The sequence below is a fragment of the Serinus canaria genome, chromosome 3 (genome assembly GCF_022539315.1).
Source record: "Serinus canaria isolate serCan28SL12 chromosome 3, serCan2020, whole genome shotgun sequence".
Lineage (NCBI taxonomy): Eukaryota > Metazoa > Chordata > Aves > Passeriformes > Fringillidae > Serinus > Serinus canaria.
This window is the reverse complement of record NC_066316.1, coordinates 62,083,046-62,100,687: the sequence shown is the minus strand read 5'-3', so window position 1 is coordinate 62,100,687 and position 17,642 is coordinate 62,083,046. Positions and strand designations below refer to the sequence as shown.

The following is a 17,642-nucleotide window of genomic DNA, read 5'->3' as shown; positions in this document are numbered from 1 at the left end:
TGCTTCTGGGATTTGCTGTTGTTGTTTTGGTTTTTTGGGGGTTTTGTTGTTTTGGGTTTTTTTTTTTATTTTTGCTAGGCACTGTAGAAGGCTCTGGCTCAGGCAATGTAATTTGCCTTTCATAGTCTATCACAAGGCTCATGATTATTTCTTACAACAGAATATTCAGTGCAACAAATTAGTAGATTCTGCTGTGTTGGTTGGGCTGCATTCCAATTCCTGCCTTAGTGATGTTGGCTGCCTTCAGCACTGCCAGCACAATAATTATTGCTGCGTTTTCTAGACCTCATGAAACCAGCAAGGTGATCACCCTCTTGGAACAGCTGGGGATATGAGGTATGCAAAAGTGGAAAGAAATTGCTGCAACTCTGTGCTATCTTGCCAGCAAGTGCCACTTGAATGATGACAGCTATTGGCAGGGATAGGCCTCTGCTGGGGGAGAGCTTGCAGCAGTGCTAGATTATAGCTTTTGCTGCTTCCAAGAGGAACTGCTGTGGGCACTGAATTAAAGAAAGCAAATTGGGAGGTGGGGAAAACAAAGATTCGAAGGCAAATGCAGAAGAGTAGAGGATAAAATCTGACAAGGAGCCAATTCTTGGCTTACAGTTTGTGATTGGCTCTCCTTATGAAGAGAAAACCTGCCACAAACAATGTCGTGTCAGCCGTGCAGGTTTGTTAGCCAGCCCTCTCCAGCCTTCCTCACAATGTTAAGGTACCAACTGGTGTCAGCAAATGGATGCTATTATTCCTTCAATACAGAGATGTATAATATTTTTGTCAGGTTTTTACCATAAGAAAAATAGAAGGAAAGTTTAAAAAGCCTTATTTTAGTTACTTAACAATATTTTCATCATTAACATATCTACTGAGAAAGTGCTGCTGTGCTTGAGTGTATAGTTTGGGTAAGCAAATGAGTTTAATCTAGGACACAACACTAGCCTTCAAAACACAGACTAAACACCCAGTAAAAATCTGATTTTAGTCTCAAATTAGTTGATGTAAATTATTCTCAGAAAAGTGCTTTTGACTGCTGTGACTGTTTTTTTACTGCTTGGCTGGTTTTGACCTCCCTTTCTTTTGAAACTTTTAATTTTATTCCACATACATTTTTTCTGGACAATCTACTTGCATGGAAGTGTATATTTTTTACACCATTCTCATCACTGCTAACACCTAGTAGCTCTATATAATATATCAAGCATTCATCTTGTGTGTTTGTTCTTTTGTCAGAGCTTTGCATCTATCCTTTTCCATGTCACTCACATTTTAACTTCTCTGTATAACAGACTAGGAGGAGAGATTTGCATCTCACCACGTTGGAATTTTAATAAAGTTTTCCCTTTTTCTGTATTTTTTAGTTTTTAAGTTGATAAATCTTGGATGCAAATAGACAGTATTTCAGAAAGAATGTATGAAGAGAAGGAAATATTTGTATCCATACATGAATTGGCTACTGAAAAGGAGTTCAGCACACCTAATAAATACATTACTCATTACAGACTAGCTTTATATTCATTGCATTAGTAATAGGGGCTATGGAAAAGGACTGATCAGAGTGTTTCATAATTTTACTGAAGTGTTAATGTTGGAAAAGGCTAGAGGATGAGACTATAATCTGTACTGCTTACTTATATTACAGAGACTGTGTTTCCAGGGGCAGGTGATAGGTTTTGTATTTTTTCAAAACAGAAAGCTTAGGGTACCATTCATTAAAACATATTTTTTCATAACATCAGGAAAAACCCACCTCTTTGTGTTTTCCTTGAAATAGTCAATGGGAGCAGTGTCTGAGTGAGTCACTCTAGCTGTCCATGGGAGCTGGAATGATCTAGAGTTTTCTTATCATGACAATGACAGCACAGAGTTCTTCATGTGCTGCCTTTTTTCCCCTTATAATTATGCTCCAAAAAATACTGAATAAAAATGATTAAATATTGAAATATGATGCAAATTAGCCAGTTCCAATCAAAAATTCTTGAGTTGAATTAAGTATTGAACTAGCTTCTGAATACCACATTTTCTTTTTTAACCAAAAAAAAAAGCCAAAAACAAACAAACAAAAAAAAACCTTGATGCTTTGGATAGAAATGTATTCTTGTAGAACTGGGTTGTAGGCAATAATCAGTGTTCCCCAGCTGCCATTGAATTTAAAGGCGCTGGACCTGGGAATTGGGAACACTGGGCATGTGGAAGATGAGATCTGAGACCTTGTGCTTCTCCCTTGGCTCTGTGTAGAGACCAGATGACAAGCCTGACTCTAAGGCAGGCATGTTGCAGAGAAAATGCCTTCATTCCTTCCCCAGTACTTGAAGCTCTCTAAGGATGGATGGCTTTATACACAGGTAATAAGCAAAGTTCAGCAGGTAGAAATTTTTCTTTCTATAACTGATGTCAATTATCTTTCTTCCATTAAGTGATCTACATAGTTTAAATCTCATTTTTCAGGGGATGCCTGAAAATGTAGGCATGAAAATGTAGCAGGTGCTTCAAATATTCTGTGTAGTAATAATGATGGCTCCAGTAGAAGCATCTTAAGGGAGAGATTTCTATAAGGACAGTAAAGTCAGCATTCTGCTTATCCAGGTTTAGTTGTGGAATGAGAGATTTAAAAGGAGCCCTCTCTGCCTTACAGTTCTGACATGGGCTACTTGACATTCTCTCACCATGTCATTCTCTCTCTTGCTTTGTGGACACTTATATGCCTGCATACAAATAAAACCACCAGGACACAACAACTGGTGACTCTAGATTGGCTATTTTCACTCGATTTTCATTCTGATTTTAAATGCCTGGTTCTTATTATTATGATGAGACTCAGATCTGATGAGATAATGAGTGATCCCTGCCAACTCCCCTCAAAATAATTTGGCTAATGAGGTTTCTTACAGGTGTGCCTTTCCTGCTGAGAACTAGAGACTAATTTTTTGCTGTTGTAATAGGGTAATTATTTTTGGGGGGGGTATTAAGCCAGAGTTTCTTCTGGACTGAGACTCATACATAAAAGATAAGTTCACTACCTGAACATACCTGAGATATTTCTTTCTGTAAATTCCATTACAGCATTATCACATCATTCTTGAGTTTATAAATTTAACATAGCATAATATTAACCAGAGTGTAAAACTAGTTGTATTTTTTTTAATGAAACAAAGACCTATTTTATTGATAAATATCTCCATAAGGACAGAAACAATTTGAAAGTATTTGATCAGGCTAATCTTTCTGAATGATCTCTGCATGCTTGATTTTGCCTTCAGGCTTTACTGCAGGCCAATTCAGATTATTCAATTATAAATTATTATTAAATCTTAATTCAAAAACAATTTTACATTTAGAATTGTTTCAAGCTTTCTCAGCAGTGTCAGTAAAACTGAATTTTGCCACCTTAAAGCAGAGTGTGGGTGCCAGTGCTTCAATGTTCTTGCTAGAAGGATGTGAACAGGGAAGGGAGAGAGAAAGACTGAAAGAGATGGAGGGAGAAATAAGGGTCAGCCAAAGAGGTGGAAGGAAACTCATATGTTGACAGTGTTTAAAGTAATTCCCACTGGTGGTCACTAACCCATCTGTCATGATCCCTCCTTTGGCCACAGTCCCAGCTAACCCTCTTGTTATACCCCCTTGCTGGGATTTGGCAGCTGAGTGTTTTGTGCTACAACATTATTTTGATTTTAAGGTAAAACAGAACCTAATAACTTGACCCAATTTATCAGTTTGAGAGCAAACCACTTTTATGCACCTCTCCCTGTGTTTGGTGGCATCAAATAAGTAATATTAAATAATTTGCAAATTGCTATTACAAGTGTTCATGAGCAGGAAATAAAATACACTAAAGGGATTAAAACTTTTAGCACCTGTTGCTAAAGGTCATCCTGTAGTCAAACTACCAACTTATTGATAGTCTCATGGGTAGAGGAGTTTACATGAGATGGATTTTTTAAGTTTTCTTTCAGACAAACAAAAGAATGTGTTCTGACACATCTCTAAGTCTTGCTACTGGTGGCCAACCAGAAACAAGAAACTCAGTTGTCTTAAAGCATACACATATGCACACACAAACAAAATTTGCTGGACTCTGATTTTAATATTTGTGATCTAAATTGTGTCATGAACTTAAGGCTCTAACCCATCTAAGCAAGTCTTTGGGACTGAGTGTGCAATTGAATACAAAACTTAGAAACAAAGAAATTAACTGAAATGCTCTGCTGGTTTCAACAGTATTGAATGTATTATGGCTCACAAATTTGGGATTTTTGTTGTTTTAAATAGTAGAAGTGAACTTGGTCTTATACAGTAAAAACTATGGCCTTTTGAGGCACAATTATCCCAACAATGCTGTGCAGATATGCTTCTCACTACTCCATAACAGCAAACCTACTGCAGAAAACTTGGACTTGCCATTATTTTATTATTGCTGTGCTCAGTTAGGGAAGGCAGCAGCTGAGACTAAAAATGCACTCTGTACCTGAGGAAAGGTTTGTTGTCCTTAGTAGGTCACAGCAGAAATCCACTTATACACAATATGATGGAGGAATGTGGTCCTACACAGGATTTTTAAAAACTATGATTAGCTTCTTATCAAGAGTGGTGGAGGCCTATTCCTTTTCTCAGCAACATCAAACGGATTAAGGATGGTGACTTAGTATTATATATGTGATTCCTCTGAGGAACAAATGGACAAGTGGAAACTAATTCCTTCTTGATTTTAACTTGAATTACCTGTTCTTGCTATGGTCTTGATGGTTTATATGAAATGCACCAGGAACTCCATTGTGTCTGCAGCTCTTAACAGTATTTAATTTCAGTATTTCAGTGTTGCCTTTTTTGCCTTTCTTCTTACAAAAAAAAAAAAAATTGCTTTTATCTACCCTGCTGTCTCACAGTAAAGGAATTTACTCACGTGCACATGCACGCTTGCAGATGTGTATGTGTATTTCACATAGATTTGACTTTCAAAATATTAATCTGTTTTTCTGCTGGGTGACTGTGGAGAATTTTCTGAGTAACTGGGCCCTCTATCTCAGGATACCATCTGAAATTTTGATGAAAAATTAAATGAACCTCTCTAAGGAATTGCACAAATAAATGCATTCTGCCTCAAAATGATGGAAGTGCTGGAGGAGTGTTAGCTGGGGATATTGTACTCATGCAGGCAGGCTTTAGCATAAGAAATTGTTCATAAGCTAAAGGCCCAAAAATACCTGTATTTATTTGACTCTTTTTAATTTTCTATGTTATAGAGCAAGAACTGAGAGTCTTTAAAAAACTTAAAAGCTAACATAAAAAACAGAAGGGGATTATTAGATGGTGTGGGCATCTGATAAAACACAGTTTTGCTGAGGGGACTTAATGAGTTAGTGATTAGAGCTTAATTTCCTTAGCTCATTCTTAGTGTGAGCCATTCAATGATATAAGCATGGTTGTTTAATTCTCCTGCACTGTAATTTAAGCTAATACTCTTCTTCCTTTGGAGTTTGCTGAGAGCCTGTCACCACCATTCAGCCAGTTGTGTGACCCTGCCCCAGCCCTGGCGTGCTGAGTGCCTGTGCGCTGTGTTTGCTGTCCAAGGACCTTGGCTGGCTGGGGCTGTACATATCCTCTTGTGTGTCTCTGTCTAGGTGAACTTTAATTTATATCAGCGCAAAGTTTGGATTCTGTATCATTGTAAAGTAGTCGTGGCTGAGTTTCTTCTCAAGGAGCTTTCTGAGCAAAGGCACTTAGTCATTTTCCATTTTGGAGTTTGCGTTATAAATCATCTTTTGACTGGTTTCTTCTTTGTGGTTCCTGTCTGGAATTCTAGTCCAATCATATCCTTCAGGAATCATTTCCAAATGTTTTTCATTTTCCTCTGGAAATTCAATTCATAGATCCCTCAAGGTCAGTAGCACTCTTAATCTATTAACAACAACCAGCCTCTGACAAGAATCTGGAAATAGTTTTTGAGCTATGCCAATTTATATGGGTTCATTTTATTTTCTATTTATTTTTACAACAGTTTGTAGGGGTCTGGAAAAAATAATGTGTTAGTAAAATAGTTCCCTTTAAATAAAGTCTTCTGTAATTTTATCAGTGAATACATCAAATAATCTGCCTAAGAAGACAATTTGGTGAGTGATTAATTTCTGATATAAGAACCTGACTGTCCATAACCCTACATTCTGAGTTCACTGCATTATTAGAGTGGAATTGAATTAAAGCATATTTTTCTTTTCCAATGATATTATACTTTTTCATCCAAAGCATCCATTTTTCCTTTTTGCTTTTCTCAATTTAAACTCTTTCCCAGAATCATAGAATCACAGGATGGTTTAGGTTGGAAAGGATCTTAAAGATTATCTAGTTCCAAAACCCCTATTGTGGGCAGGGACACCTTCCACTAGACATGTTTCTCAAAGCCCCATCCAACCTGGTCTTGAATATCTCCAGAGACTGACGAGTCCACAACTGCTCTGGGCAACCTGTTCCAATACCTTTCCACACTCACAAGAAAGACTTTCTTAGAGTTCCTAATATCTAATCTAAATTTACCCTCTTTCAGCTTAAAGCCATTTCCCCTTGTTAAAAAATCCCTCTCCAGGTTTTTCGTAAGCCCCTCTTTGCTACTGGGAGGCTGCTGTAAGGCCTCCCTGAAGCCTTCCCTTCTCCAGGCTGGAGAGTCCCAACTCTCTCAGACTGTCTGCATAGGAGAGGTGCTCCAGCCCTGTGACCAACTTAGTGGCCTTAGTGGACTTGTTCCAACTAGTCAAGATCTTTCTTGTATTGAGGACCCCAGAGCTGGATGCAGCACTCCAGCTGGAGTCTCACCAGAGCAGAGAAAAAGGACAGGATCCCTTCCTTCACCCTGCTGGCCATACTGGTTTTTGATTCAGCCTAATGCTATCAGGGATAGCATTGTCTTTCTGGGCTGCAAGTGCCCTTTGCCAGCTTGTGTTTTGCTTCTGGTCCACAAACAGCCCCAAGTCTGTCTACCCAGGGCTGCTCTCCATCCGTTCTCTGCACAGCTTGTATTTGGGCTTGGAATTGCCCAAATCCAGATGGAGGACCTTGCACTTGGCCTTGCTGAACTTTATGAGGTTCACACAAATGGCTCTCTGAAGCCTGTCAAGGTCCCTCAGGATGACATTCCTTCCCTCCAGTGTGTCACCTGCACCACACATCTTGGTGTCATCAGCAAATTCACTGCCCACGTCAATAACAAAAATGTTGAAAGTACCAATGCCAACCCCTGAGGAGGAAGAAAGGAAATCCTTTGACTTTAAAGATTAATATTTCTTTGTTAGTTCTTTCCTTTTTCTCTGTAATATCCTTGAAACATCACTGAACGTTTGAAGCTAGCAGGTATGATTTGAAGAAGTTCACTTGTTTAACCAAAAATTGTGAAGTAAAGGGATAAAATGCTTTCAAAATAAGATCTATATTTTCTCTTGCTATGTAAGGAAATCCCTTATGATTCTGACATCTGTGGAAGAGGAGGAAGCTACATAATACTATTTTAATAGTCTTTGTTACTACTTTGTCCTACTTTCCACTTTTCTCCTTTTAGAAACACAGACAGTGAGAATTTTTTAAAAGTAACTCATGTAGAAAGTCTGTATTATATTTATGTTTGTTTGTGGATAAGTTTTAGTTTCTCTTCACCTTTGTCTCTTCAGGAAGTGAGAATAAAGATCTAGTTCTGTCCTGGAATTTCAATTTCATAAATCCACAACGCACCTTGCCACGTTAGTGTGATCTTCCAAGGAAGAGTTGCATTTCCATGGCATTTCTGTGCATACCTGACCACAGTGCTGCCATTTCATTTATCCAGCAGCTCCTGCAGACAGCTGATTCCTTGAAGTGACGTGAGAAAATCTAATAGCAACTCTGCCTGTGGCAAATGAGAGGTAGATATACATGGACAGAAGCGGTGCAGACTTGTCCTTTTGTTCTGTATTTAACCCCTCCCTTGTGTGCCCTCCTGTCTAGTATTTACTCACCCGAGTTCAACATGACCACAAAATCTGAGTGGTTGCTTGGTTCTGAAGAAATTACTAGTAATGGGAAAAAAAAAAAAAAAGTACATTGGTGTTTGAAAAGGAAAGATTCTCACAGAACAGCCATTTATCCAATGCAGTCCCACAAGGAAGTTTTGGTGGAACTGCATCTTTCGCCAAGACAAGCAAAACAAAACATGTTTATGCAGGGTAGCACAGTTTCATTTTTGACTAGATGTCGTGTCAGGAATATAAGGTTTTCTACTTTTTATACAATTAACTAGCATGCTGCAATTTTCCTCTATAATTGGCATACTTAACTGGATGATCTCCTGCTGTTTGAATGATTTGCATCTTCCCATGTGTTGTTTTTTGCTTGCTGAATCTCTACTGGTACTAAACTAGAAGCAGTCTAGTGTACAGTCTATATTCTTTTTGCTACTGCTTTGCTCTTCTCATTTTCCCTTTGTTTATCTGATAAATAGGAGCTCTGTGCTCAGAGGGAGCATTTTCCCTTTGTTACTTGTTTAACAGCACTTAGTTGTAACAGGTCTTTTGCTGATAGACTTCACACTGACCTGCTTCATGCCGCAGGTTGGCCTTTTTTAATATAAATTACTGTGTCTGTAGTCAAGGAAATATTTCTTAATATTTCTTAATGATAAACTTAGAAGCACAGACAATCTGAGTTTTCATGAAGTTTTTGTTTCTTCTTCATCCCATTGTCACCATTAGACACGTCTTGGGATTCTGGGAACTCTTCTGTGGTTTCCTTCTGCAAGGGAGAGTTGTAGGATAGCACAAATAGTTCAGAAAGATTTTGGATAATGTAGAAACATAATTTCTTTCAATAAATATGTAAAATAAAATGGTAGTCAAAATACCAAGACTGGTTATAGAAAGGATGCATTGTGTGAAAGGAGTCTTTGTTGAAAAGAGAAATTCCATGTTTAACATGAAACCTGAACACTCAAATTTGAAATTACATGGCTGGCAAACTTTCCCAGGATTATTTTAGCAGTCTCCATCTCAAAGTTCAACAAGTGTCAGTACACAGCATGTAGTTAACAGCTTCTTCACATTTGCAATGCTGATGTGAACGTAGGCTGTCTTTTAATGAAAAGTTTTCTTATTTAATTTCAAAAAGGAAGTGTTCATGTGATAGTGGACTGTTGCATGAAAATTGAAGAATTCTCTTATAGCTGTACCATATAAAAGCAATAGTTAATTACTCACTTAGTACTTGATCTCAAAAGATGTTATTTTTTAAATGAACAGAGTCGTTGGCACATAAACTTAATTCAGTTCATACACAGGATAACATAAACTCAGTAAATAGTCTATTAATGAAACTTATTTAATGAAACTATTTAATGAAACTTATTCAAGAAACAACAACCTGAGCTTGCTTCTTTCTTTCTTTCTTTCTTTCTTTCTCTTTCTTTCTTTCTTTCTTTCTTTCTTTCTTTCTTTTTCTTTCTTTCTTTCTTTCTTTCTTTCTTTCTTTCTTTCTTTCTTTCTTTCTTTCTTTCTTTCTTTCTTTCTCACTTTCTCTCCTTCTCTTTTTTTATGTTTGTGGTGTTTACATTGATGTTCTTTTAATTATTTTTATTAATAATTAATTAATAATAATCAATAATAATAATTTATAGTAATTCTTTTTTCATTTCATTGTTCACATTTTCATGAAGTTCATCAATTCACCATTCCAGTTAGTGAAATTGTTGGACTGCAGTCAAAGAAACTCCCTGATCTCTCTGTCTAAATTCACTTCACCATTACATTGCCTTCTAATATTAACATAAATATTATTTTTGTCAAAACATGTCATACTACCTTTGGGTTGGGCTACAGTACTGTATTTTTACATAATGTTAGAACACCATTTAAGGGACACCTGCTATTGGAATTGTGAAATTATTTCTACTGGTACTGTTAGGAAGCCATTTTTTCTAATATCTGATCTGTCTGTTTGGAATGGTATTGCTTATAAACAGTAAGCATCAGCCTGGGATTGTTTTTCAATTGATTTTTAATATTATTTATCTAGAGTCTTGGGGAAATTTATACTTCAGCTGATGTTTCTGACGATGGAAGAAAGCAAACTAGAGTCATTATCAGTAGAACCAGGTCAAAAAGTTGCATGCATTTGGTTACAGGTTAAAAACCCAGTGAAAGAATAGCTGGGGTAGAGAGAAGAGATAAAAATCAAAATGAAGTAAAATTGTGGAAGAGAAGGACCACGCTAAAGGATTGTGTTGTAAATGGAAACAATGTAGCTGAGAAGATTTCATAAACCTATCGCGTTTTCAGCACTGATACCCTAAAACATTGTAATGAAAACACTGATAAAAGCACTGATACCCTAAATCATTTGCTGTTGTACACAGGGTGATTTGTGTTTCTCCTCCTGCAAACACACCATTCTAGGTGAACAGTTTTGTATCTTGGTAGAATATAACTCAGTAACTAGTGAGAAGTGCAGCTTTCATTAAAACAAGAAGTTGAAGCGTTTCAAACTCATCTTATTATACTGCTGACAAGTATTTTTTTAACTCAGAGAAATTGTCTTGGATATGGGAAGGGGAAATACATACCTTTATATATGATTTCAAGTTTTTTCTAATCTATTTATGCTTTTGCTTTTTAATCATAGGTTTCTGTGCTCGAGAGGCAGATATTTGACTTCCTTGGTTATCAGTGGGCACCCATCCTCGCAAATTTTATACACATTATTATAGTCATACTTGGCTTATTTGGAACCATCCAGTATAGACCTCGTTACATAACAGGAGTGAGTATTTCATTTCATTTACTTACTTTGATGTGCTTGTGAAAAAAAACAAACAGATAAACACTCCAACCTGCATCATTCTTAAAGCAAATAGAAACCTTATCTAAGTTTAATTTTCTTCTGTAACATTTTGACATTTACTTACTTTGCTTTTGGGACACCTGCAATAATCAACTGGTAACAGTCTCTGAAATTTAAAAGTCAATATGGTCATTAAGTGCATGACAGTATGAACTTTCAAGTGGAGTCAGTTTAAGGAATTACAATGTCTTCAGTATTAGGGGAATTTAGAGCTAGTCTAAATGTTAGCTGTAACTTTCCTAGATACGTTGGACCTCCCCAACAGAGGCATGATTCATTATGGTTACTCATTATTGTTATTAACTTCTGTTGCTACAGTGCTTATCTGTTATGTACATGCCTACTAGAATTTATAATCCTACCTGAAAGTGAGGTATGATGTTATGGTAAGAAAATAATGGACTGAGGGCTCCAGTATGAAAATAAGGATTTAGACCTCAATTAATATTTTTAATCCATTTCTTTCCTTATTCAGCTACGCCTTATACACAGACTTAGTATGTCTGTGCTCTCTGGCACAATGCAGTATTAATTAAATCCTCTTTTAAAACTCTGGGTTTGTGGGGGTTTTGCCATTTGTACTTCTACAAAGAAAGTATAAAAACAACTCCGAATACTTTTTGTTAAATTTTCATAACAATATTACAGTCAAAACTGACTATTAATTCATGTAAAGCTTGTATACATTTGAGAGATGGGAGTTGACAAATTTGCCCATACACAATCATATTTTCAGGTCAGGTGAAAACAAGGGGATCTTAGAATGATAGAACAGTTTGCATTGGAAGCAAGCTTAAAGATCACCTGGTTTCAGACTGGCAGGGGCACCTTTCAGTAAGCCAGATTGCTTTAAACTCCACTCCAACCTGCTCTTGAGCCCTTTCGAGAAATGGGGAATCCACAATTTCTCTGGACAACATGTTCTAGTGTCTCACCAGCCTCATAGTGAAGATTTCCTAATATCTAATCTAAACCTATTCTCAGTTTACTCTTTCAGTTTAAGGCCTTTACCTCTTGTCTGTGTTAACTACACTGAGTCTGTACCTTCTGCAAAGTCCCTCTGTTAATTTCTCCCTCATATACCAGCAGTCACTCAGAATATAAAAAGATTTTACTTTTACCCCTGTGCTAACATCCATATTGCATTACTGTCTGTGTTTCTGTCTCTGTGATCTCCTTATGCAGAAAATTTGTATCCACATCTGTGATGCCTTTATGCATGCAAACATTTTCATATATTCTAAAAAATTTGCAATCAACATTGAAAAGTATGTTGAAAGCCTTAAATATTTAGTTTCCCTTCAAGTTACAACACTGGGAGTCATTTGAACTGGAGTTTCCTTTCATTTCTGGTACTTTGACCAGTGCAAGAGACTTGAAAATAAACATGCAAAATTCCAGCATCTGTTAAAGAAAAAGGGTTAAATGTTCCATCCCAAGACTATTCTGTGGCATTAAATGAAGCATGAGCATAAACTGGATAACTGAGCTAAACAAAAAATTAAATTGAAATGGCCTGCTACTATGATAAGTGCATTGTGAATGGGGAAGAACACCAGCTTTATAAATTGAGTTCATTCACATGAGTTTCTGAATGATATGGTTGGTGCAACACTGTTCCAACTAATTTTCGCACACATCTTTCTTAGAGCTCACCCCAACTGTGGAGCCCATCTGGCTTTGTGAGTTTGCCTCTCTGCATCATCTCATTGATTTGGATAGAACCAATCTAAGATCGAACTGTCTTGTTCAGAGTTTGTAAAAGACACCTGAACATGCCAGTTACCACAGACTGTTTGAATAAGAGCATAGTGATAACAATTTCATCCTTTATTTAGTTGGATCAACAGAGGAGCTCTGTGGCCCACAGTAAAAGAAATACATGGACCTGTTAGAGCAGGAGGACCATGAAAACAGTCAGTGGGGTAGAACATCTGTCCTCAAGAGGCAGGCTGAGAGAGTTGGAATTGTTCAGCCTGGAGAAGGGAAAGCTCTGGGCAAACCTTATTGTAGCCTTTCAATATATAAAGAGGATATATATGAAAGAGAGAGAAGCTCTTTTCACCAGGGCTGATAGTGACAGAAGAAGGAACAATAGGTCTAAACTGAAAGAAGGTGGGGTTAGATTGAACATAAGGAAGAAAATGTTTACAATGAGGATTGCAAGATGCTGAAACAGATCACCAGATAATTTGTGTATGCCCCATCCTAGAAGTGTTCAAGGCCATGTTGGATAGGACTTTGAAAAAACCGAATCTAGGGAAAAATATGCATGCCAATGGCAGGGGACTAGAGGATTTTTAAAGGTCCCTTCCAAGCTTGTACCTGTACACATTAAGTCTGTTGGAAAAGGATAGAAAATTAGTACATCACTTAACATGTAATTGCTGATATACATGTGAAAAAAAAAAAAAAAAAAAAGAGAAACAGAAAGAGGGAATTACTTATATCTGTGCTTTTTGCAGCGTCATCCATCTGCCAAACCATTAGGCCCCAGAGAGTACAGTTGAGTTAATCTATGTCTTTTTAAAGACTAGGCATGGTCAATTGCTCAACACACCTAATGGGGTCCACTTAATGTTGTATATGACAAGTAGCCCTGACTCTACCAATTTAGGTTTGGGATATCTCTGTTTTAAATTGAAATTTATTGTCTTCCTTTCTTAAAAAATGTTTAAAGTAGCACTGAAAATGTGCAGCAGTTCGTCTCCCATATGTACATCCCAGGATACTATCCAATGGCTGTAATCATGCCATGGGAAATTATAAAGCCTCTGAGCCACCTTTCTGAATTTTAAAGAAAGTAACAGTCTCCATATGGTGAATGATTTGGCCAGGATTTTTGGTGAGAAAACATTTCAGAAGACTGTTGTGATACATCTTGTTAAGAGAACCAACTTTCAGATAAAACAGTTATTTATAATAAAAGGATTCTTATGCTTAACATTTTTAATAAGTGAGTTCTGGCATTAATATACCTTATTAACATAATTAGATTTATCTTCCAGATAATGGTTTTATTTATAATAAGAAAGAGTGTGTACTTAAGCTCAGTGCAGAAATTGTTAAAAAATATATTTTCACAGAATCCCATAATGGGTAAGGTTAGAAGGGACCACAGTGGATCATCTGGTCCAACTTCCCTGCTCAAGCAGGGTCATCCTAGGTCTCATGGGACAGGATTGCATCCAGATGATTTTTTAATATCTCCACTAAGGAAGACTCTGCAACCTCTCAGAGCAACTTGTTCTACTGCTCATTCATCTGCACAGTAAACAAGTTTTTCCTCTTCTTTTACTTCTGCTTTCTTTTTAACACTTGGGGAAAAAAAACCTATGTGTAAAACCATTAAACAAAAAGGATGATGAAATTAAATAGAAAGGTCATTGTGCATTCTTGTCAGCATGTAAGACACAAAATTTTGAAGTCTATGAAGTCAGACTCCTATCTGAATCTGCTCTCTGTAAAAGGTTTTTTAGGAAGTACTTTTCCATTCTGAGACAAACAATTCAGTGCTTCAGCTAATTGTACTTACTGTGTTGCAACTGAAATGTAGATATTTATTTATAGAAAGAGGCACACAGATATTACTTCTCTGCTCTACACAACTTTTCAGAGCAAAAGATAATTTGGGAACATAAGCAATAATTTTCTGCATAATCATTTTGAGCTAATGCCCAATAATAAGTACAATTAAGTAAATGACCTTGAACATTTCAGTAGCAGCTCTGTCTGGTGGCTGTCACAGGAGGCTGTGAATCAAGATTCTGCTTCTGTTTCAAGCTGTGCCATTGGAAAGATGACTTGTTTGTTCAAGTTTGCTCAAGCACACAAAATACTATTCTTCAGTTTCTTCCTTGATTCAGTAGTTTGTCATATATAAAAATGAATGGGAATATTTTTTTCTGTTGTTCTTAGAATCATTGAACCATAGAATGTGCTGAGTCAGAACAAGCTCATCAGGATCATTGAGTTCTATTTCTGGCCCTGCACATTACACCCCAAGATTCACACCATGTGCCTGAGAGCATTGTCCAAATGCTTCCTGAACTCAGACAGGCTGGTGCTGTGGCCACTTCCCTGGGGAGCCTGTTACTGTGCTCAACCACCCTGTGGGTGAAAAATCTTTTTCTGATATCCAGCCTGAACTTCCCCTGTCTCAGCTTTATGCCATTTCACTAAGTCCTGTCACAGGTCACCAGAGAGAAGAAATCAGCACCTCCACATCCCCTTGTGAGGATGTTGAAAACCAAAATGGGGTCTCCCCTCAGGTGCCTCTTTTATAGGCTGAACAAACCAAGTGACCTCAGCTCCTCTTCATAAGAGGCTCCAGACCCTGTTCCATCCTATCACTCCCTTGGATGTTCTTTAATAACTCAATGTCTTTTTTATGGTGTGGTGCCCAAAACTGCACACAGGGTTCAAGGTGAGGCCACCCCAGCTCAGAGCAGAGCAGGACAATCCTCTCCTTTTTGCCCAGCTGCAATGCTGTGCCTGATGCCCCCCAGGACATGCTTGGCTCTCCTGGCTGCCAGGGCACTGCTGACTCATACTCAACTTGCCACTGACCAGGTCCCCCAGGTCCCTTTCCAGGGGCTGCTCTTCAGCCTCTCATTCCCCAGTCTGTGCACACAGCCAGAGTTGCCCTATTCCAAGTGCAGAACTTGGCACTTGCCCTTGTTAAATTTCATATGGCTGGTGATTGCTCATCTCCCTAATTTGTCAAAGTCTCTCTGTAGGACCTCTCTGCCCTTGAGGGAGTTGACAGCTCCTCCCAGTTTGGTGTCCTTGCCAAACTTACTTAGTATTCCATTGAGTCCTTCATCTAAGTCATAAATAAAGATATTGAAGAGCAGAGCTGAGGATGGAGCCCTATGGAACCCCACTAGTGGCAGGACACCAGCCACTAGTGGGGTTCCATGCTGTCACCCCATTCTCTATAATCCCTTGTGCCCAGCTCATCGGGGTGTGGCTCACCCATCACATAACACAGCTGTCTAGCTGTGAACTGGGTGCTTTCTCCAGAAGGTTGCTGTTGGAGACAGTATCAAAAGCTTTGTTGAAGCCCAAAAAGAATACATTTCCTTGCATTTCTGGATCAGTGAGGTGGGTTATTCTGTTGTAGAAGGAAGCCTGTATACAGGTTTGATAAGCAGGATTTTCTCTTCATGAAGCCATGCTGCCTGTGACTGATGACTGTGTTGTCCTCCAAGCATTGTTCAATATCTCCCAGGATAACATTTTCCATGAGTTTACTAGACACTGAAGTGAGACTGACAGACATGTAGTTTCCAGGGTCCTCCTTGCCATTTTGCAAACTGGAACAATGCTAGCTAGCTTCCAGTCAACTGGAAGTCAACCTCTTTGGATTCCCAAGACCACTCAAAAATCATCCAGAGAGGCTTGGTAGTGTCATCAGCTAGCTCTTTGAGGAATCTGGGTTAATCTCATCAGGTCCCATCGATTTGTAGGGATCCAGCTGGAGCAGCAGATCCCACAAAAGTTCAGGATCAGCTGGAAGCTGATCATTCTCACAGTCATGGTCCTCCAGCTCAGCACTGAGACCCTCTTGGCCCATCCTCCATGCTGAAGTCAGAGGGAATGAATGCATTAAATACCCCTGTCTTGTCTCTGTCCCTTATGTGTTCATACCTATATATTCATTTCTGTATTTCAATGTATAAATGTAATGCATAAATTATTTCTATTACTCACATAGATTTCAGATAATTTTATTTTTAATGTGAGTAGAAAAAAGTTAGCTGTTATATCTACTATAAATCAGAGAAGACCAGCCCCTTAGAATTGCATTTCTGACTTAAATGGGCTTGAAAAAAATAATTTCCTGGAACTATCACTAATTCCAGCCACAAAATTATTAAATTTTAGGATATTCTGTCACTCTATTTGCTAAAATCTTTGCTGAATGTGAGCTAGAAATCAAGCTGAACAAGACTGGAATAAATCCACTTAAAACTGGAAATGTTACTTGTATGAAAAATTTTTCATTGTCCATAATCTTCTCAGTATAAAAATTTTCAGGATTTGTTTGTTTCACTCAGTGTGATGCAAGGTGATTTATATCTTAGTGCTTACAAGCCAGATCAACCAGGACATGTGTGACCACAGTTATATTTCCATGCTAGTAAGAAAATCTGTGCCAGTGAAAACTTAGGTAATTACAAAAATATACACTTACCCAATGAAAAAGTTAAAACTAACCAAAAAAGAGAGGTATCTCAGGGATAAGCAATGAAAGATAATAATGACAGAATAGTAATTTCCCCAGATTTCACAGAATTCCAGGAATTAAATTTCACATGTGCCTTAAACAGGGAGGACAAAGCAGCTTTTCATTTGAGAACTGCATGTGTATTAAGATGTTCTTACACTTGGGAAGGAAAAGTAAAGGTTGCCATCCATTAGTTTCAAGTGGCTGCATCATAAGCACACCACCATTATCTTTTCAATCAGAACAATCAAAAACATTCAGAAAATACCAACTATGCAAGATTGAGGAGGTGCTGGCAACCCTCAGAGTGGCCACTATGGAAAGCTCTGCCTACATCTAAATAGAACAAATGCTCAGGTGAAATTTTAACAAAATAGTTCCTCAATTCTTACTTGTTTTATTCTTGGGGCTGTTGATTAAAAATTAGGTATGTAAATAGTTTTTCTTCAGTTGAAAGAAAACCAGATGAGTTCTTAAAAACAGAATTATATCTAGTCATCAACTAATAGTGACTAAAATATAAGTGGTCACTGTGCCTCCGGAAATATCAAGAAGCCAACATTTT

General features: G+C 37.7%; 1 protein-coding gene across 1 annotated transcript in view; it reads left to right on the top strand.

Annotated features, from left to right (window-relative positions):
* NKAIN2 (sodium/potassium transporting ATPase interacting 2) overlaps positions 1-17,642 on the top strand; it is a 514,185-nt gene that overhangs the window by 222,232 nt on the left and 274,311 nt on the right. The window contains exon 2 of the mRNA XM_030236153.2: positions 10,627-10,764. Coding sequence (XP_030092013.1) covers positions 10,627-10,764 — 138 coding nt within the window. The remainder of the gene's footprint in view (positions 1-10,626; positions 10,765-17,642) is intronic.